The sequence below is a fragment of the Patagioenas fasciata genome, chromosome 9 (assembly GCF_037038585.1).
Source record: "Patagioenas fasciata isolate bPatFas1 chromosome 9, bPatFas1.hap1, whole genome shotgun sequence".
NCBI lineage: Eukaryota > Metazoa > Chordata > Aves > Columbiformes > Columbidae > Patagioenas > Patagioenas fasciata.
The window spans coordinates 23,128,950-23,152,054 of record NC_092528.1 but is presented as its reverse complement, the minus strand read 5'-3'; the positions used below and the strand labels follow the sequence as shown (position 1 = coordinate 23,152,054).

General features: G+C 42.5%; 1 protein-coding gene across 1 annotated transcript; it reads left to right on the top strand.

The window, feature by feature from the left end:
* Positions 1-12,073: 12,073 nt before the first annotated feature.
* Positions 12,074-18,933, top strand: AHSG (alpha 2-HS glycoprotein). The gene is made up of 7 exons (XM_065845137.2): positions 12,074-12,358; positions 13,744-13,854; positions 15,084-15,168; positions 16,024-16,187; positions 16,477-16,590; positions 17,380-17,460; positions 18,302-18,933. Exons 1-7 carry the CDS (start codon positions 12,155-12,157, stop codon positions 18,578-18,580), a joined length of 1,038 nt encoding a protein of 345 aa, XP_065701209.1. The 5' UTR covers positions 12,074-12,154; the 3' UTR covers positions 18,581-18,933.
* The last annotated feature ends 4,172 nt before the right edge of the window (positions 18,934-23,105 follow it).

Here is a 23,105-nt window from a genome sequence, read left to right as displayed (position 1 = left end):
TCCAACCACCATAGTAATGCCGGTGATAGTCTTGCTTTGCGTCATTGGTTTGCCCAAATGATCTCCGGAGATCCCTTCCAAATGAATTTTTATGATTCAGTGACTCGGCTGGTTAGATTATCCAGGTTTCCCACTGGCCGCCGCCGTTTCCCTTGTGCCAGCACAGCCACTCATTGGATCTCGGCTAACCCAACTCATGGAGTTAATCTGCCAAAGATCTAACCTCACCACGATGAATGATTCATTTTGTGCTGGCATAGCTCCCTGCATCACCTCACCGCGTGGTCAGATGGATGACAGAGGAATGCCAGAGAAGGGTGAGAGCTTGTGGTGGGAACAGGGGATGGCACCTCCCCTTCCTGCGGCAGCTTGCGGCTGCATCAGCCGACCGGTAACGTCAACCCATGTCATAGGGGCAGACATGGGAACCGAGCTCCATCCTCCACACCTGCCCTGTTTCTCCGACCTGTCACAGTGTCGCAGATGTGGTTGAGTACCTCTGATGGACATCTGCCAGATTGCCCCGAGTTTGCTGCGGTTGGGAAGCATCGGGCGTGGATCCTGGCGTTCGGTCTGCAGCAGGGAGCCGTGTCTGCACAGCACTTGGCAGCTGCAGTTCCTGAGCCCAGAGCTTAGCACCTGCTACTTGTGCCAGCTCCTTGATTTTCTCCCAGCATGTTCACCATCCCACTGAAGGTACGAACCCCTGCATCCAGAATATGCCTCTCTGGGACATGTCACTGGTGCAGATTTTCCACAGTTTTCTGACGACTAAAAATAATAAGTGTTAAGAGAGTTTGGCTGAAGGTAACATGTACTTAACCCCATACACAGGACCTCCTCTAGTTCCTAGCTACTCTGATGCATTTTTTGTTTGTAGGCTCAGGTTCTTCTGCCCTAATAGTTTCTCTTCAAAAACATGGACACCTTTCTATTCTGATTTCAGGTCCAATTTCTTTGACCTTTGCTGCACAGCAAACTTGAACCCCTGCTCCAGGAAACCCTGTTCATCCATCCCTCTCTCTTACCACAGGCTTCCCGTAGCATTCTGCAAGCCTGTCTAACACTGTCTTGATATCTCTTTTGCTCTTGGTAATTTTCCACTCCGTAGTCCCTTCAAACTTGGCTAAACTGGTTTCTCAGCTCAGGCTCTCCATTTAAATATCCATCACCCAAAAGCTTGAGTACAATCTTTAGCATTCACTATCCCACATTGTCCCTAGTCTGAGGTGACAGGCTAAAAGCCCAGCCAGTAAGTGAGAAATGTTTCTTAAAATATCGACAAAACTTCAGCACTGGCTCTTCCAACCTGATTATTTTCAGCAGAATTTAATGGGCTTTCCTACGTTTCCCTTACACAATTCTTCTCAGAGAATCCAGTTGCTGGGAAGTTTCCATTTGTGGCATCTGAGGTCTTAAATAGCAGAAGATCTCCAGTTCCCTCTCTGCTCTACCCAAGATACCATCCAGTCTGGCCCATTGCCCCATGGTGTTTCCACAGGCCCTGCTGCACCCTCTCCAGTGTTTTTGGTGAAGATAAACTGGATGGGGACAGAGTGGGAAATAAATATGGAAATAGCTGTTTCAGAAATAACCTAATGTGTTGCCACTTCTGCCACCAAATAGGATGTTTTGTGTTCAGCTCCAGCCGCAGAAAGAGCCTTTGGACTGGAGCAGGGGAAGTTACTCCTGAATGTGTTACTCCACACATATCTTCTCACAGAGACATAATCCCTAAGGAATTATGACTTTTTCTGTATTTATCTGGAGGCAGTTTTGGGGTGAGTTACAGTTGATTTCAGAATGTGGAAGAAGCCAAAGAGCAAACTTGGAGAGCAAACTGTCTTTTCCTTACAAATACATATTGATCCTAACAATGGGGTCCAATCGTGGCTGAGACCTGCAGGCCTTAATAGTTTATTATTTAGTGATGCAAGAAAAAAGGGTTTTCCCCCTCATTACTGTCAAAATATAGAGCACAAATTGTTCATTTCGTTCTGACTTAAATTTTACTTTCAGCAAAACTAAATAGAAATGATTTAATCATTCACCCTCTATTTACCTTTGATATCAAAGCAAAGTTAACATAGGCAGCTTCATGATGCATGTAAAACAAATCCCACCAGAGACCATTCCAGGATTTTAGGGGAAATTATTTGTATCATTATTATTCTACTGGGTTGCCTGCAATTTTCAGATCAAATCCAATACATTTTTTCCCCTAGTATCTGCAATGACTTCCAAAATTATGCAGATGATTATTTTATTAGCATGTACCCAGATGGTAGACTGCCAGGCGCAGTTACTGTCACTGCATCTAACTCTCTGTAATGCAAGAATTGCTAAGAAAACAGTGCATTTGGCCACTGGTTATATAAATTAAGACCAAACCAACAGCTACTAACTCAATTCAAATGAAATCAATAAAAGATATGTGAATCATCAGCTTAGTAACATTAGATGTAATGTTAACACTAATCTTTTCATTTAAGAAGTCTAGCACAACACTGAGATGTGGGAAATGTCTGAGAGGCGACTCTTGCCCCATATCATCACTTCTCATTGAATTTATTTAAAACCAGTTCTATTTAAAGCAGTTGATCGCCAGCCTTGCAATTTACTCTATGGGTATACCTTAGACCACAGCTGATATACAAGGACTTAACACCAGAACAAATCATAGTAAACAGGGAAAAATGCATATTCACTTTAAAAGATCATTTTTGTACCACAGCAATCAGGTCCATTTGTGACATTTACCATACTAGAATGGCAGTGGTGTTTATTCCAAGATTATATTTTGTATAAATGCAATGTTTGTCTCTTCCTGCCTCCAAGGGATGATTACCCACATAGCTTGTAAAACCATTTTTGATATGAAAAGCATTGACTATAAAATCGACTGTGAGGATAAAGTACCCAGTGTATTGTAAGATTACTTATTGAATCACAAAGCCACAGAACTGCACGGCTGCAAAGAACCCCCAGAGATGATGCTGTACAACAAAGCTGGATCAACGGGGGCTAATGAGCTGTTTGCAGCAGGCAGACATCAGAGTCTCAGTAATTCTAACACTCATCCTCACCCTGGCATCTTTTCAGTTGCTGAATACTCCCCTGCTCCTCTCTTTGCTTTGATTTCCTCCTTTGGGTGTCCATCTCATCCCTGCTGTACCCCTCAGCAGCTGCATCCTCCTCTTTCATCATCAGCACCAGCCCATCTTCTTGGGCAGACACAGCGACACAGACACAGACACAACGAGCCTCAGATGTATTTGCCCTTACTTAGCCCTCAGACTAGATGGTATTTGCTGGGCACAGGGACCCAATATGGTCTGGGGGTTCCTTCCCCCACTAAATCTTGGACCTCCCTCTCTTCTCTGCAGCAAGTTGCCCAGTCCGCTCTGTCTTCCTCCCCAGACAGAAGGATGAGGAGGAAGGTGATGGTTGCAGAAGTCACCTGGCTTCCTCTGTTGGACTGTGACAGGTAGGTAGGGAACTGTGGCAGTGTCTGCTACTTGGAAGACTGCTCCCCATCTTCATAAGGAAGAGGCAGAATGTCAGATCTGGCCCACAGTCTACCACCTTAACCACACGGGTTACGGCATGCCCTAAAGGTGTGAAAGCATGAGCCACAAGAGCAGCAGTTACCTTATAAAGGAGGCAGCAATCTAAATACACCTTACACTGTTTCAGAAATCTGTTCTCTATCTTTTCAGGCAGGGTTGGGAAGATTGTACTATTGGATCTGGATGAGCTAGAAGCCAAGTGTTATATTAAAGTCTGTATGCCACAGGAGGCTTGTGAACACAGGTCTTTTGTTGAAATGTACTATATATACTGTATCTACAGATTTGGTTTAGCTTTACACCTTGATTCTTCTGGCACAGCTGTTCACATTAGGAAAGTCAAACATGATGACAGATCTGATAGCGGCACTGTCTGATGCAAACATGGGAAGCAGGAAGCCAGAGAAATCAAAGAAGAAAAATGTGTCTCTCCATTAATGCACAACAGCAAACAGTCCAGCCATATTCTTGCTGAAAGGAATTTGATGTCTCAGTCAGTGCTTTGCCTAATGAGCTACCAACATCAATCTGTCATCATCTGTATTATTTGAAATGGCCTCTGCTGACACAAGGTATATTCATGTACTGGCCCTCCTGGGCACTTGAGAGTTCAAGTCCTGGCCAGTTTATACCACACTGAATGATAATGAAGGGTAACAGAATAATCATTGGCTTCCTTCTCTCAAGGGGAGGCAAGAATGTTGTTGTAGGAATCTCCCCCAGCCAAGAATGGCTTTTGATTACAGAGCAGGGAATATGAATTATTTGGTTCTCTGTGTACAAATAGTCTCCAGCAGTTCCCTGCAATGGTGCTTTAGCTCTCCAAAGCACTTGTAGTGCATCTGTCCATCTGTACTGGCATTTCTGTGAGCCTGCCACACGTACCTGACTCTCAAGAACTTGAAGGGGCGTATTGAAAGCCAAGAAACAGATGAGCACTGACAATAGTTAGGAATCCTGAGAAAATAATCCCCTTTTAGTGCTCTGTCTCTACCTGTTCCTATGATACACACACAGCATTGCACAATAATCTTTAACAGTGCTTCAGCTGCACTCAGAAAACTATTTCCTCTGGAAATTCCTACTGACTGAAATTTCAGATTGCAAGATTTCCAACCAACACCCAGCAGTTCTCTCAGAAATTGAGTCCTTAACTTGCATCATCATGAAATACCAAACTTCATTCAATGAAGTAAATTGTTTCTCATTAAACTTGAGGCAAATGGCATCTACTACATCCTTATTGGTGAAAAGTTAAAAAAAAAGATCTTGTTTCCTTTCGGAAAGTACTTGGGAATTGCCACACCATTATCCTAGTAAAGACTTACACTTCGGTGCTAATGCACACTTACAACTGCAGCTGAGTTCCGGGTGAGTTATACAGCAAGATAAATAGCAATGTTTGACAGCAGTATTAACAACCTTTCTGTTAGGAACTCACAGGTTTCCAAATGTATGAACTAGACCTCATTTTCTGTTCTATAGCAAGTATTATAAATATTATGTGTTCCATTTTGTCAGTGAAAGGCTTTCCTCCAGTTGTCTCAAGGACAGTCTCATTTTTGAGAGCAGCATGCAGGCAGGAGTTAGGAAGGGGCCAATCGAGACATCCATTTTCAAAGGAACATTTAATACTAAACTGGTCCTGATAAGCAAAGAAGAGAATGCTGTCCCTAGAGCGGCATTGCCACCTGTGCTCTTAAAGACAGATTAGACAAATACCTGACAAAAGAGAAATTAAGCAGACAAACTCACCATTTCAGGTGGTTTTCAAATGTTTTGAGTTGTGGGGTCCTAAAAACTTTTCAATGAAAGTGCAGTATAATAAACAGAGGTTTAAAAGTCATGTAGCACGTTACTGTAAATAGTATGAGATGGGGTAGCTCTTCTGTCCCTGTGAGAATTCAGAGAGGTGACAGCCTCAAGGATGAGCTCAGAAACCGGATTCTTTCTGAAGAGAGTGAAAGAGATGGATCTGTCAGTGACGTGGCCAAATGGCTCAAAGAAAGGATGATGGCAGCGGGGATGAGGTGATGCCCAGTTGAAGGAGAAGGTCTTGGCCAGGGACTTGCAGATGAGAGGAGAGAACTGAGCTCAATGTTCTCGTGAATGGGGAACCACCTGGAGAAATGTGACATACTCAGCAGACTGGCACAGGAAGAAGGATCAGTGGTTGGGCTGTAGAGGAGGTCATCATATGGAAATCATCATATAGGAACATTTTGAGCTATAGTGACAGACAAAATAGAGATTTCATATATATTTGACAGGAAGAGGACTCAAAAAGAAGAGGACTCAAAAAGACCCAAGATCCCCTTCAAAGAGGCAGACCTTGCTGTCAAGGAAAGGGTGCTGCCATCAGCCATGAAGAACTGGAATAATTAACAGAAAAATTAGAAGCCCATTGAGACCAATGATGCTCAACAGAACAGCAGAGGGGATATGCCAGATGGAAAGGCTGAGATACCCACTACAAAATCTTGTAGCCTCATCAAAGCAGTTCTGAGTTATCTTTACCTGTTTTATTCATAAACCTGTAAGTGCAAAAGAATTTAACATCACTGTTAAGTTCAGAATTTCTGGGCTGAATGTAAACAAAGACACAGCTCTCTCTCCTTTAGCATCACAAAACTTAACAAATTCAGGAAAAGGTGTTGATGTGTACCTCTTTATATAAATGTGACACCGGCTGTTGTTTTTAATCAGCCCATGATGCTTAACATTCACATCTCCCTTTCTTTTAGACACTAAGGAGAAGGTCACCTGGGCACCTGTGTCTGTTCAAGGTGCCTCATGTTTATTGCTCTTGACAGCTTGGAGTCCCTGTCTGCTGTGAATCTGATGTTGTATAAATTAAGCAAGGAAAGCTATAAGTCTAGCTACTTTGTTGTCATAAAAGTCATTCGTACTTTATGTCTGACATGCAAAATTTCGGCTCTTTAGGCAGGCATGTCTATATAATTTCTTTCAAATTGCACTAACTTGGAAAGACCCACTTCCCCCATTGAAAATGTGTTATTAATATATTACATCCATGCTATTCAATTAAAATGTCGGTCTCGTGTTTCCCATCTTAGTTCCAGTTTTTCAGCCATGTGGCTGGAAGGCAGCAGCAAAGAGTTGAAAAAATTGATGACTTAGGGACATGTAGCAGTAAAAAAACCCTTCATCATCTGCCTCACTAAAAATAAATAACTTTAATTTTTAAAAAGCACTTCTGCTTGTCAGAATTATGTAAATCTCACTGGGATGTTGATTGAGTTTGTCATGCCCCGAAGGGGTGCTCCAAGATGAGAAAGTGGATCAGTTTGCCATCCTCCCACCTGCCGTTCCTCAGTCCTGCCTGTCACAGCGTGGACACTCCTGTCCCTCATGCCAAGGAGCCTCCTCATGGACACACAGACACTGCTTCCAAACCAGTAGCCCAGTGTAAGTAGGTAATGACTTCATGTCCTTAGACTGTCACAGTGTAAGAATGAATGAAACTTGGTGGAAAAAGCACGCACTTACAGTGCCAAGAATGAACTTGGTTTCTCACATCAAAAATATGTCATTGCAGCTGAGCATGTGGGAATCCAGCGAGCACAGCAGGTTTTCCTAACACTTGCTACTCAATTTTGGGATTTAACTCAGCAAGGGAAGGTAACGTGTGGAGTTATCATGTGGAGTTCTCCATCAAAGAGACTAACAGCATCATAGGACATGACAGCATCCAGACCAATTGTGCATTTACATCTTCAAACATTCCTGTAACTAGCAGGAATTAATGTGGCTTGTTTCAGTTTGCCTTTTTAAACTGGAGCTGTGTGCCTGTGGATACCCTGGTAATGCCAGGACAGTCACTGGTTCTCATAGTGAGCAGGGTTTAAATTCACTTAGGTTGACGTGCTGTTCACTGAGACACGGAGAGGTCAGTTTGACTGTGGGGTGTCTGTTTGCTCAGTGAAAAATACTCTGCTCCTGTTGTCTGATCCACTGTTTGCTCCTGCTGTTCAGCTCTGCAGTCTCTTCCCAGGTATCTTGCTTTATTTGTTCTAGGTTCTGATATGATGCACCCAAATAAGCTGGAAGTCCAAACTATAGCATAAGGACATAAAGCCAAAAGAAAAACTCCAGTAGCTGCTAATCTCTGATTTCACAGTTGCCACCTATCCATCTCCAGCACAGCTTTCCCACACCCATCAAATTGCACAGGCACGATACTGAGAGAACCATGACATCCCTGCAGGGCTGGAGCAAAAATATCCCACTGTTAAGAGTTGCATGGCAACATAAATAACTTTGACCTTGATAACAGGGTAAAAAAGTATAAAAATTTAGGAAGGGGGGTCTTAGATACTGGGATAGCATAACATACAGGGGCTTGAAAACCCTCAGCTCAGAAAACTGCCCATTACTGACTGCAACAAAACACAGGGCAGGAAAAATGTGGGAATGGGGAGGAAAACTCAGATCAATCAAAAACTTCACTAAGACAAAACATCTTATATAATCTTCCCACTGGGAAGAGAAGGAGAACAGATTCTCATGTAACAAATGCTGGTTATGTCACTTGATGTAGTTCTGGAAGGCACTCAAGTATTTCAATGGTAGAGACAATAGAAGAGCAAAAGAGAACAAGTAAGAACAGAACAGAAATAGACTTGTTTGGCTTTGTCTGGGAGAGTTGGTAAAAAATTAGAATTTCTATTGCAGTAAAAATTTCAAAATTTTTGACAAATTTTCATACCCTTTCAAACAGGAAAAAAAAAAAATAAAAAGGCTGTTTGAGTTTTTGAAAAGAAACTCCAGGAAACAAAATTTCTCTCAAATAATGAGTACTAAATCTGGAAGCTTGAATTTCAACCCTCTCAATCCTGCTACATCTCCAGTAAATCCACGAATCCCTAAACTTTCACTGACCGGCATCTGGTTTGCCTGACTTGTAGATTCCTCAACAGTTTTTAATAGATCCTTCTACCTAGTGATATCGAAACATTTTTCAAAATTCGGTGAGTTATTTCAGAATACAGGAGCAAAATGAAAATTATCTATTTCCATATTACAGTTAAAAGAAAATATAGATTAACAGATTAAGATCAGCAAAACTGAGCCAAAAGGAATCACTAGCTGGGCACCCAAAACTAGAAGCTCCCAAATGAGATGCCATGTCTGCATATTGTATTCCTTACAGTAAGAAATGTCTGAACTGCAAATACAACAGCAAATTATGGTATGTGATCAGCCTTCCTTCCCTTAAAGACTCTCATATTAAAAAAAAAAATCAATATATTATATTCTACTATTACAATCTGATAAAACTCTTCAGACTTAATGGGTTTTTCTGCAGTCTGAAATTTCTGGTAGAGGGACACTGGGGGACTTGGACTGTAGTAAATCTAAACCAGCTTACATCTGCTGAAAATTTGCCCATGGAGTGGAAAGGGGCCAATAAGATTATGCAAATCAATTAGTCTAATTTGTCTTGAGGTTTTTCTCAGGCCTATATGGGTTTTCATACACTTTAGCTTTAAATGCTGATTATATTGTCTTTTAAGAAAGTATTATGCTGCCTTGGCAAGACTGGTCACTTTAACTATCTGACATTTTCCCTGCAGACATTTCCTTGCCTTAGTGTGCAGGTTTCTGTGTAGGTGATGTCTACATGGGAGACAGCCCTGACGTTCCAATATCTTGTGAACTCTATGATCCAAAAGTAATGCACTTAATCAAGTGTAAAGCAAGAGGTGATTAAGTTTTGCAGTACTGTACAATGCCTGACTGCTCAGAAATGCATCTTTTGATGTGGTGCAGAGAATTGGACCAGATCTGTCTGCTTTACCAAAAAAATGACGTTTTAGTAATCTGAAAAGAGAGCCTCAGAAATCCCCACAAGTGTTTAACTTTGATCTGAAGCTTTAAAAAGGTGATATTTATTTGTTTGCTTGTCTAATTTGTTCAAATTTTAAGCTCAGGAAGGTGTCAACTTGACATCTTATGGAAGCAAATCTTTGCTATTTTTCCAGATGAGGTTGAGCAGGGGCAGCAAGTTTCTAGTCATCACCAGTTGTTCTAAGCATCCAACCAAAAAGAAAATAAAAAAAAGAGAGAAAGCAAAGAAAGCAAAAAAGAAAACCATCAACTCACCTTTCCATTGTGGTTTATATGAATTATTAAGAACTGAGATTCAGTGGAGCCTCAGTTCTTGAGCATAGAATCGATACTGTATTTTATATAACAGGGGCAGCAAACCCAACTTGTTCTACTTCCATCACAGTGAAACCTTGTTAAGTCTCTCAGGCAACCTAACTCACTGGGGCCAAAGTGTAACACTACTGATGTGAGATGGATTGACGTGGGTTGAGGAGGGTTGAAAACTGGCGGAATGGCTGGGCCCGGAGGGTGGGGATCAGTGGCACTAAGTCTAGTTGGAGGCCAGTAACTAGCGGTGCACACCAGGGGTCAATAGTGGGGTCCAATCTTACTGGATCCATCCTTACTGGATGATGAGGCAGAGTTTGTAGATGACACAAAACTGGGAGGAGTGGTTGATCCACCAGAGGGTCGTGCTGCCATCCAGAGGGACCACAACTGGCCAGAGAGATGTGCTGACAGGAGCCTCATGAAGTTCAACAAGAAGTCTGAAATCCTGCATTTGCAGGGCATGAATATATGCTGGGGCCCACCTGGCTGGAAAGCAGCTTGACAGAAAAGGACCTGGGGGTTCTGGTGGGCACCAAGTTGACCATGTGCCAATAATGTGTCCTTGCCACAAAGAGGGCAAACGCTGTCCTGGGCTGCACTAGGTGAAGCATTGCCAGCAGTTTTAGGGGGCTGAAAACCAACTTCAGTCTGCACCTGTTGGAAGTTTACCCCAATGTTTCATACCAGAAAAGGAAAAAAGGAATTAAAAGACTCAAGGATTAGAAACTGAACTGTGGGTTAAAAGTAGAGAGTAAACCACTATCTTTCCAAATAAATTTGCCACAATTCAAAAGATACCCACAAGGATCATTCAGAGCGTGTTTTTGGGACACCAAACAATCATCCTTTAAGTGTTCCAGGCCGAAGTCAAGATGACAAATGATCATCTGCACAACAGAACAAATGCCAAATACCTGCTTTCAGTGAGGGGAAAAAATGAATCATGCTCAGAGCAATTTTTTACTGCAAGAGACAGGGAAAGAGCCTTTCTTTTCCACAGGAATGTCTTCAATATGCAAATCCTACTGTCCAAAACTCACCTCATCCCACACAACTGAAGGAAATCATTCCATCTTCTTAGTCTCTCCCCATTCTCTGTCTACATCACTTAATCTGTCCAACAGAATCATTTTATTTATGCTGTTTTCCATATTTTCAGATTCTAGAAGAGAGAGGCATGACTTAAGACTGCTTTTTTCAACAAATCTTTTAGCCCCGCTCGCCCTATCTTGCAAGCCGAGAAATATAAAACGAGAACTTCTAAATATGTTGAAGTCCTCCTTTTCTTCTCAAATCTACAGCTAATTCCTGAACTCCTTGAAAATTACAACAGAGATTCGGATATTTTAAACCCAAAAGGGATTTTTATTAGTCTGAAGCCTGATCACCACCATAAAAAGGATCACAGAAACCTACTCTGAAATCCTCACAGGAAAAAACTTTTCTACTAGTTGATCTAGAGTCTATCTGGCTAAAGTTCTCACCGTTTCACTTAAGAGACATTAAATGCTGGAACATCACAGAAGCTATATTCTGATCCACAGAATATTTCTGTTATCCAGTTACTGTTTTGTAAACATGTACACTGTGAATGTAAATATGAGCTGGGATCCAGCACTCCTGAGCATTTCAGCAGCAACACTCTCCTTAAAACTCTATTGTGCCCTGTAGGATCTTGTGCCAAATTCTCAAATCTGTACAACGTATTCCAGAAAAAATTTTACAAGATGCCTTTTTTCGCGAAACAAAATTCCAGGAATTAGTGGAAGTATTCAGATTGTTCAGAGAAACAAAGACCTGATGCAAAAGATTTAGAAACTATGTCTCATTTTCTATTTCAAATGAATTCAGTAGCAAAAGTTGCTACATAATTACATTTACTGTTCAATGTGATCCCTAGAACTGATTCAAATTCCATTTGCTAATTTATTATGTTACTGATCTCACAATTTAGACTGGTGTCTGGTAAGATTTGGACCCTAACAGAATGTGTCCTGTTTACAAGAAAGCTTAATTAGCACTAGCATCTCTATACATTTAACAGGAGGGATCATACTCCTCTTGCATGTGCCTTATTTTGTTGGTAGAAAAGTGTCTAAAAATTATGTTACCTTTTTGCTGACGCTTTCTTCTTTAGCTGCTTTAGCAGACTTTGCAATATCCTACCTGATAAAATTTACTTTGGCCAATATTAATCGGTCAGCTTGATGTCCTAACATTTACTTTTCTCTTTTGTTGTTTGCAATGCCTCTTGGAACTGGGACAAATATCAGACATGCGCTCATGCAAAGTCTGCAGTATGTACTATATAAATGGGACCCCAGTTCCAGCTGCCTTGCTACCATCTGAACAGTATCCTTAGATCTTCATTTCTGAAAGGGATTGGTTTTTTCTCAGGTGCCATGAAGGCACTAGTAGCTTTAATACTGCTTGTTCAGCTTCCAACTCACAAAGCTGCACCAGCAGCTCCCCCCGCTCCCTTGCGCTGCGATGACCCAGAATCTGAAGCAGCAGCTGAAGTAGCTGTGAGTTATATTAATGGCCACAGTCATCACGGATACAAGTTTGCCTTAAACAGAATCGAGAATATCCGCACGGTGCCCCAGGTAAGTGAGGAGCTTGTAGGCAGAAGAGATGCTTGGAAATGACCAACGAGCCCTGCCAAGGGCTGTATCCTCACGCGGCGTAAATTGACATGGTTCTGTTGATTTAAATGGGGCAACACCACCTGGTAGCAGTTGAGAATCCAGGTCACTGGAATTTGTCTCTCAAATAGTAGAATTGAGAGGGGAGAGAGGAATGTTCAGATATTTTTTTACAACGCTAGAAAGGGCTCAGTTTACAGATATGCTTGCTAGGGCAGAGCATTCAAAGTGCTGATTCATGACCCCAGTAGCTAATCTGGAGGAAAACTGTGAGGATAATCTTCGTGATGCAGGTAATTATTTATTTGCTAAATGCATACCTACCATAACTCCATGCTATTAGTGATTTTGTGCTAGGCATTAATTTTACCTAATATCCCATTGAGCTGACAAGGAAGCTGAATGGAAGTAACTGTGGCTTGTAGTCTCATTTTCACTAAGATCAATTGCCATTGTTGTAGTCATCTAGAGAGGCTGTAGAAATGGTCATGAACACAATGTATGCCCCCATTCAAAACCTTTGATTTTCTCAAAACATTGAAAACGGTCTCAAATATTAACAAGAATGAAACTCCATGGGTGTTTTCTACCTGTCACGAGAGGATACCAAAGTCTTTTACAAGAGACTAAACCAGACATTAATGAGATCAGGAGTGTGCCCACAGTTACCCCCACAAAAACACCAGTGACACTGCTTTGCTCATATCTGATACTTTTACACTAAAATAACTTCATTGGTTTAAAAAGTATCACTCATGACTCAAACCTCAGAGTGAACCTTGAAGCTCGGGAGCCTCACTTCTGCCCTTCCACTCACACCTTTATGTTACAGTTGAAAAGGCTCAGGAACAACCATAAAAGATCCTGCAGTTCATGAAGATGAGTAGTGGGGCTGGAACTTAGCTGGTGCGATTCAGTGTAATTCCAGTGGACTAAATGGGACAGGCCAAGGTGCACCAGTGTTTATTTGGTATCTGGTTATAGAAACAGAAAGCTTTTCATCAACAAAGTCAGCCGTTTTTGAAACTACCTGACAAAATACAATCAAGTTAACATAAGAGAGGTGATACACTACAGACAGGCTGGACTTTCCAAAATTTACCAGCCAGTTCCTTAGCTGGAAAAAATCAATGTGACTCTCTTGACTTACTCCAATTAAAAATAACGGGTCTTGTTTCCATGGAGTTAAATAGTAAGGTCCTATTCAGTTACTCTTGTGTATATGTGGAGCTACCCAATGACAGTCAGCAACAGAGACCACAATGCAGCCCCAGAGAAGAAATCTAGTGATGTTTTACAAAGTAGTTACTGCAATTCCTGTTGTTTTTTGGTTTGTTTTCCTCCAGGGACCGAATAATGACATAATATTTCTTGAACTTGACTTATTAGAGACCAAGTGCCACATTCTCGACCCCACACCGCTTGCAAATTGCACAGTAAGGAGCTTAACAGAACATGTAAGTATCTAAAACACCAGCTCGGCCTGAAGGTGCATGTTCAGTAGGTTGATGTTAGGGGCCAGGCTGTCATCAGTGAGATGTCCAAGCAAATGTTGTATGACTGTAGCAGCCTATAACCACCCAATCACTTGTAACCACCTCGTTGATTCAGTTGCCTTCATGTCATGAAGGATTTCACTCCTGGATTTCTTTCATGTCCTGTTATGTGAAGAGGACAGATCACTGTCAGCAGCTCATAGATGCCATGGGGCCTAGCTTAGGGTATCCAGATTCAGCCCTTTGCGGTCAGCCCAGGTGTCATCGCCTTGTTGCAAACTGTAGACAGGGCGGGTTGTGAATCTGTGCAAGCTCAGCCTTCCCTTGGCTACACGTGGGGTGTTAGGTGGTGAAATTCCATCAAGTCCAGCCAGCTAGTCCTAGTCAAGGCTGTAGAAGATCTGTTCCCTTCAGACTGGGCTCTACCTTCAAAGTAATGCTCAGTTGGAATTTACTGGCCTCAAATACTTTGTTCTTATGGAAGCATGATCCAACTGTGAAAAGCTTTCCCTAACAAAAGCAGTGGAAGTGTTGTCCGAGTACAGGCAGCTCCGGTTTCTAAGCAGAAAGCAGGGTGAGCAATTGCCAATTTAAACCTGCTGTTTCTAGAATAGGGCCCAATTCACAGAGCTTATGACTAAATTTGAGTCATGGTCCACCGCTGTATTCACCAGGGCTCAGATCCCGTTTTCCATCGTGGGGGAGGTGACTCTCACTGTTCCCTCTTCCCAGTGACTCCAGCTTTGTCTTTGACGTCTCCTCCCCTGCTCGGAAGTGTTGCGTGCGAGCCAGCCCGCACGAGGCCGCAGGCTCTGCTGTTGCCATGGCCACTGCCTGGCCGAGACCCGGGAAAATGGTATCAAACAGCCCCACAGAAGGTCTTAATTCTCAACTATTCATACTCTTTGCTCTTTATGAGAGAGGAACCTGAAGCAAATGCCTATCATCTGGCTACCTTGGCACTCCTGATACTTTTGAGATGCAGATTTGGATCCAAATTCTGCAGCTCTGCTCTGCCTTTTACAAAATCACAGGCACCAGGACACGCCTCGTGGTGCCTTTGCAATCACACTGCTTTTGCCAGGAACACTCAGCCTGGATCTGTTCTTTTGAATTTAGTAATAGTTGCCCTTTTCAGAAATTCCTATTTACCCAAATGATGTAACTCTCTGATTTTTGTGTCTCTCTAGGCAGTTGAGGGTGACTGTGATGTCAAACTGCAGAGGCTGGCTGGAAAGTTTTCTGTACTTGCTAGTAAATGCCACTCACATGCAGGTAAACACTTTTCTTCTTTAGGTTTGAATCTAGAGGCTGGAGTATTATCGTAACACTTGTTACACTTCACTAGCTATTCTGATTCTAAAATGGTGGCAAGTGCCGTGTATAAATGTTGTATAAAGAATGACAGTTAATGAGTTTTATACACCCAGCCATTTTGAAAGTATTTTTTCCCCTTTTCTGATTTCATTCACCTACAAACCCAGCCCTCTCTCTTTCCTCCTCTTTACTATGCCAATTAAGATACTATAAAAGTACCTGGGGAGCATTGCTGGTATTGGGGCTTTTCACTCAGGAGTTTAGCCTCAATAATTTGATTTCTTGTTGATTTTCAGAGCCCCTTCGCCAGAAGCAGCTTATTTACTAAACCCAGCATTTTCAATATTACCATGGGAGAGCAGAATTTCTGTTCTGCATGCTCTGAGATCTCTTTGCTCTGTACAACATGTCGTCAGTACTATTTTCAAAACTGGGGAGTGAAGGAAAAAAACACACACTCAAACACAATTCCAATAAATTTAAATATCTTCATTTTTCCACCGTTACTTGTGTGAGCTGAGACATCTTTTCACTCATGTCATGGATAGTTTTCCAGAAGAATTGATTAAAACCTGAGTAAGAACATAATGTGCTATTGAAGTCTGCAGCACTTTTGCTTTGCAGAAAGACTTGAATGGCAAAAGTAGTGTGAGATAGTGCCATCTATAGTCTGTACTGCAAAAAATCCTTGCACTATAATTTGGGACAAACCATGAAACAGGCTTTTGTGTGACTGAATAGGTCACTGAATAGTTGCCTTTCAAGACAACCTACAGGCTGATCAAGACTTAATCTGTTTGGTTCCTCCTGCAGACTCCAGCGAAGATGTTCACCAGCTGTGCCCTGACTGTCCGCTGCTGGCGAGTTTGAACAACACTGAGGTATTGGCAACTGTGACAGCTGCACTCAGCGGCCACAACAGCAGAACCACAGGGGCTCACCTCAGACTCCTGGAGATCGGAAGAGCCACAATTCAGGTAAATGCTAGAACTATGTCTAGCCTTCCATGTAAACAGGCTAATTCTTCTGTGGTAATTGTGCAGTGCCAACTATTATGTCTGCAAACAGATTTAGCTTGCTCTAATTTGCTCTACTGAATTCCTCTTGACTTCCCAAGCATTTTGTGTTATTTTAGCCACAGGATTCCCTTTGACTTGAGTGGGAGATGCCACGCTAGAAGCCACAACATTTGCCTTTTATCTTTTCTCAGCAGCTCTGCAGTTTCACAGTGCACAGTCACTTAAACAATTCTCCTGTTTTTATCAGTATGCACCGGCACATATCGTCTTCGTTGAGTTTGCTGTGGGTGCCACGAACTGCTCAGCAGCAGCAGCTCAAGATAATGTGGCGGCTTGTCAACTGCTGCCTGACGATCAGTCTGTGAGTACGCCAGCGCATCGGTCCTGATCTCACCAGCTCCAAGGTAGAAAAGCCACACGCTGTGGATTTGCTTGTGCTTGGGCAGGAATAGACCTTTGTGAGGATGAAAGTGCCAAAGTCGTACATCGTCATGATACACTTTTCAATATATAATCCCTAAAGCTACATCACACCTTTCTCTCTGAGGTATCTCAATTGAATCTCGATGTATTTGAATACACTTCAAAAAGGCTGGAGGACAAAAGTGTCCTTAACACAAAATATTTTCAATCAACAGCATATAGGTTATAGTTTACTCTTCTTAACATGAGCACCTGAGATAAACAGGCTCCTTTGTACTGGACAGTACATAAACATGTAACAAAATGGCAAACTGTTTCCCCTTCCAACAATTCAAGTGATGCCAGCATGCTTTGTTTTGATATGTAGGCTCTTGAGAACTATAACGTATACTTCATCAGGCTAAAATTCTTCTTTTGTTTCTGATGGAATGGAGTCCTAGGCAGTTTTAGTGGGTGGGAATCCTTTACCTACATTCCCTTTCCCTTCCTCATATCCAGACATACGAAGGATCTTAATCTAGAAGAATACAGGAGTTTCACTTATTTGCTGGTTATGCATTTAATCAGCTTGGCTTTTGAGTCCAACTGACTAAAAAGCAAGCACTTTACAATTCAGATAAAACATGAGAACATGTACCTACTTCTAAGGGTACTGAAACTGAAAATTTTAATGCAGATCTCCTCTATTTTATAACTGTTTTCTCTTCACTATGTTCTGCTTTGCCAGGATTATGGTTTTTGTAAAGCAACAAGGGTAATACAACCCTCACAGGACCTCAGTGTGGATTGCCAGCTCTACGGACATCAGGTACCAACTCCAGATGTTCCCTTCCTTTCCAGAGTATTCTGGCCAACCAGTGCTATTAGAAGCAAACGCCCTGAGTTTACCCCTTTCACTGTAGACTGCGTTAGCTCTCTGTGATTACTTGAGTTTAACTTTTATCCTAAAAAACAAGGTAAGGTAGCTCCTGATTATCCTATGGATTTCTGTGTCAGGAATTGCCACTTCTGCCATCCATGTTTGACACGGTTTGTCGTCCTAAACATCTGGGACCTTCCCACATCTGGTAGGGCAAAGGGAACCAAACTCTACTCAGCCAGGAGGGTGAGAGATATGAAATATAAATGACCCACCATAGTAGATGTAATCAGCTGGGGCTTTTGCTAGTAGTCCTTAGACATGACTGAATTTAGGGACCCTGAGCTGCCCGACTACAGCAAGAGAAGGGAAACCTACATGCACTGGACCGAAGGGCTCTCCAGGTATTTCAACTTCCATTTGGTCTGAGAAGGGGTGGCTGGCAGTGGAGTTCTTACAGACCAACACTCTCGGTAACACAACAGTAATTAGCTGACTAGGAGGTCTACAAAAGAAAGAATATGGGAGTTTGAATGTTTTGCCAGCTGCACAAGTGGCCCTGAAAGTTCACCTAGCACAGAATTTGGTGCTTATGATCCACCAGATATTTAAAAGGGGATCCTGGGTTCTGTGTTCAAATGACAATCAAACTTCTGTGACGGTCAGGAACATTTTGAACCTGGGTTGTAGGCCTGTAGTTAGAAGCAGGGTATCCAGTAACATAGCAATGACCTGTATATTATAAGCCCCAAGTCACTGAACACAAACACAAATTGTTTTTCTTTTCCAGCCTGGAGTTACCTACTTTCAACCAGGTCAAGGTACATCAGCAGGACTGGTGCCCAGTGTTGTACAAGGCTTCACAAACCATAACCTCAGGCTTTCCCACAATAACCCTGTTGCATCTGAATCCAGCTCTTCAGAATTTCCTTCTTTCGCGCTCTCAGCAAAATCTGTAGCAAAGAGAGCAGTTGCTGAGGTTGCTCAGCATGATAAGGTACCTCGCCCAGTTGGCTTTGTGCCTCCTCCTCCTCCGTGCCCTGGGAAGATTCGCTATTTCGACATCTAGGCTGTGTTACAGACACAGCAATACAGCTAACTGAAGGAGCAGTGTGCAGCAGCACACAGACCACAACATCAAGTGCACGCTTGACTCTGAGCCCAAATGAGTTCTGCCCTCCAGAGGCCAGAGCTGAGGCTGGGATCTCGCGAAGGCCTGCTTCAAAATATAGGTGATTAGAACATAGAGCAGTTGTTCTCTCTACGTATAGGGATGCTTTAGTTAAAATACAGAAAATATTGTTTCAATGAAACTGTTGTAAGAGCTGTACAACAGTTGTAGGTTTGTGATAGCAACACCACTCAAAAGGTTACTTCACAATAAAGTGTTCAATAGGAGTGCTTCGGTACCTTCTATCTGTATATATTTTCGTTTAGTTGTCAAGTGTCTTCTTCACAGCATTATGAGTCATATTCTGGGATTGATTTCAAAAACAGTAATCTCCTGCACTTCTCATCAGCTTCACTGGGATGTGTGGGTGCTGAGCACTGCGGAAAATCAGGTCAGTCCTTTCTTTTGATCACACGCCAATAACACTAAAGAAGTGGTGGGGAAGAAATGTACTTTCCCTTTACACTGTACTGTTTCCTGCCATTTATCTACTTTTAATATTCATCAGAAGTACCTCAGTACTTCCGGACATGGTGTAAGAGCATCCATGCCTATGAAAAGAACAAAGAATCAGGACACATTCATTGCTGCACAGGCTGGAAGCATCAATCCTGCCAGCCAAGCACATGGGCATGCTCTGTTTTCCAGCAGATACGCAGGTGCGATACAATCCCAGGGTACTGTAGGGCCTGTGTGCATATGAAGGAATACCAGTTCAAGAGAATATAAATACACTACACCCATGTATCTCATATAATAGGACCCATATAGTGATATCAATTTACCATCGTCCTAGCAGTCAAATCTTCCCCAAATTCTGACACATGTTAGAGGCAAAATCTGTTCTAGGTACAGAAGTAATAAGGGACAGGGGCCAGAAGGATCTTTACTGCCAGGCAGACTGGAATTCTGCAGGCCCGTGGGAGCAGTCTCAGAGACAGTCATGAATCTTTAACCAGGAACAGCACTTGCTACAAGATAATTATCATGCAGGCAGCAAAAGCTGCAGAACACATGTCATTTCTGTGCTGTTTCAAATAACCTATCCTGTTCTCTTAGTTACAACCTTCCAGTATTCAGTAAGCAAGACAACATTTGTTCTCGGTGTCAGTGCGACAGGTTGCTATACAGAAGGGTTCTGCTCTGCTGTGTCAATGGGGAAAGGAAAAGCTGTAGGCACTTGCACCAGTGCTTCAACTGGCTGTGTGGAGGGGAGAGAAAAAAGGAAATCTGCCCAGACCCTATAAGCCATAGTCTAACATGTTGGGCAACATATCACCAATAAGCTCTCCCCATGAAGGCAGCAGCTCTCACATTTCAAGAACACGCTGAGCCCCTGCACAAAGTGTGTTGCAGGCAGTGGCACAAGCTGCTGCCCATCAGTTGCTCAGTGATTTTTTACGTCTCTGTAAAGCAGTGACTCCAGAATGTTCTGCATGCAGCCATTCATTTTAAAAGTGCTAGTACTGAGCTGTAAAAATTTGTTGAAGCAGTAAGGTAGGTGTTCATCCCATCCCACTGCACGTGACACAGTACAGGCCTTAATGAAATGGCTACAACTGTGCTCTGCATTACTATAACATCAGATACATAAGACTGAGTTTTTAACTCACCTGGATAAATTAGTTTTCCTAGCTTTTGTACTTTTAAAACTAGGAATTGCCATAACTAAACCACACAAATTGTCTTCTATATAATGAAGTGGGCACTAAATTACAGAAAAGACAGTGTTTTCGAGGCTTAGAAAATTCCCTATCTGATGGCAGAAACAGTATGTTTATAAAACAGATTCCTGGCCATGGACATCTCTGAACCCCAGAAATGCTGTGTTTTCTTGTTGCCTTTTCCAGCCACACAAGGCAAAGATATGTATCAGAACATCTGCAGCCTCCGCGCTTCACAGATGTTCTCCTACACCTGCCGTAACTACTCCATTGTTTCCTAAAACAGGCAGGAAAAAAAAAGGTTAAAAAAAAACAAAAAAAAAAGGTTAAAAAAAAAAAAAGGTAGAATTGCTCTGTGCATTCCAGTAAAGTAGCTGCACCTCATCTTCTTTCTCCTTAACACTTGCCTCCTTAAGGATGCATTTCACCCTCTTAAAAGATACATTTTTCATGGCAGTTTTGAAGCAGTCACTTTGTCTCCCCCCAGTATGGCCTCATACTCATGCACCCGGATCTTAGTAACAGATTCAGTATTTAGTAATAGTTTCTTTGGGTAATGAGTGCTATGAAATGGCAATACATGAAATGCAGTGTGAATAGTTTTGTCAGGTCTGTATCACTGCCTGTCAATGTTTTTCAGCTTTTTCAAACCCTGTTTTGCTGAAGCATATGTACTTCGTGTGCTGCTTTGGTTGGACATGCTCAGATTTCCCAGCTGTGTCCATGTTTTGAGGTCAGCTACTTCAACAGAGAAATTTTTTCCTTTCCAGTGGGAGGAAGAGTACAAAGAACAGAGTCAGGGATATAACAATTCCCCATTATAAGAGGCACCAACACAGCCAGTACTAACTGGCACCCATCTCCATAGAAATGCCATGTACTGTGAGGATAAAGAAAATGAGTTATTATCCTTTAGCCACAGGGGAAGCATTCCCAGGCACAAGGAACAATGTGAGCGGGTCTGCATTGCTGCTTCTGCTGTGCCTGTACTATGGCTACAGCAGCGTTTCTCAACATTCAGCCCTTGTATCTCTTCCCTCCAGGACACAGTCCGCACATTATCCCTCTCTCTCAGTTTGCGAAGCAACTGTCAGCACACGAGGTGGTTTGGTCCAGCAGCCATGTGTCCCTCCTGTCCTGCTATCTGAGTTTTCCACCTCTGCCACAACCCTCAGAGCTAAAGGGACTCAGTGTCATCCAGCAGGGAGCTGTGATTACAGAGACTCCCAGGACAGAAAATGAGGGCCAGGGAAACAGTTACCCAGCTTCTGATATCCTTCAAGGTGAAATATTGCAGAATTGCCCTGCAGTAGAAAATCTATGACTTTTGCTGGGATCCCCCCCAGGTAATGGTTGTTGTCACTTCTCCAGATCTTCGAGATAACAGCTATTTGTACAGCTATTCCCCCATCTCCAGCATGGAGTTCCTGACAGGTTAGCCATGAGGCACACCACTGTCATTTCAAACCAAAGTTTCTCCAGGCAGAATTATTTTCCATGACCCTTTTTTCATCTGTACTCAGCAAATCACTTGAGAATCCATAGTGGTCACAGTGCAGTCTCTTAGCTGGCAAATCAACCTCCAAATTCAGCAGCGAGGGGATAAGCCAAAGGCAGGAATAAAGCTGCACTGCTCAGCGTGTGCTCTGTGATACTATGGGGGAGCAGCTGAGTCAGTGAATGCTCCCCCAGAGTCACACTCTCCAGTCACATCAGGATTGTATTATTTATTGTTGCTGAACAGGAACGAAAGCAAAGCACTGAGTAGTGCTAAAATAATTAAAATAGTGACATTGCTGGACAGATTTCCTTATGATTCTCCCGTGGCTTCCTAGAATTTAAACTGGTAGGCTGTGGCAGTGCTTAGAGAAGCCAAGGAGTTAAAGATTAAGCAGGTGGGACTCTTCCTTGAGCCAATTCTGACCATACAATATAAGGAAGACAATAACACTGAAGAAGATAGAAAACTAAGCTCCTAAATCATCTGGCCAAAAGACAGTTATGGGATAAATAGCTGCAGTTCAGAGAGGAGTCTGGACTAAATCCAGGAGAGCTATGCAAGGTGATGTGTACTGGCAAAGAAACAACTGGATGTACATATGCCTTGATTCAAAGGAAAAAAGGAATAATTTACAGGCAAAAAGAGATCAAGAGGTGGCATAAGAAGGAAGGCACCAGCTACAAGAAGTCAAATGAAGGCTGTTCGCCCTCCATTTTATGTAACACGCACTCTCTTCTTTGAAAAGTTCTTTCTCTTAGATTCTGCCTTTCAGACCTTTGGCACTGAGACGACCATAATCAGTTCCAGGTCCATAACTTTCTTACAAACCACCTTCCTCTCCCCTCCTCTCTCAGCATATCAGATGGTTCTTATTTCATCACTAAGTTTGGTTCTCAGGCAATAAAAATGCAGCAGCATGTTACAATTAGCGGCGAAGTTCATATGCAAGTGTACCTGCCTCTAAACCCACAGGAACATAAAGCCGGGTGTTGCCAGGCAGGGGCTGAAACCAGGTGTAGCCAAAAGGTTAAGATGGGAGGAGATAATAGGAAATAAGCCTTGCTCTTTGGCATCAGAAGCAACATGTAACAAGGGCAAGTTCACAGTGGACTTTGTACAATGTGGCAGTGAGAAGGAAGTCAGAAGTTGGGAGGAGATGGGATGAAACAGGAAATGTTCAGGGCTCGGGGAAATCAGAGTGGGGGGTCAAATAGCGGATAGATGTTAATAAATTGAGAGTTTTAGGCAACAAAGGATA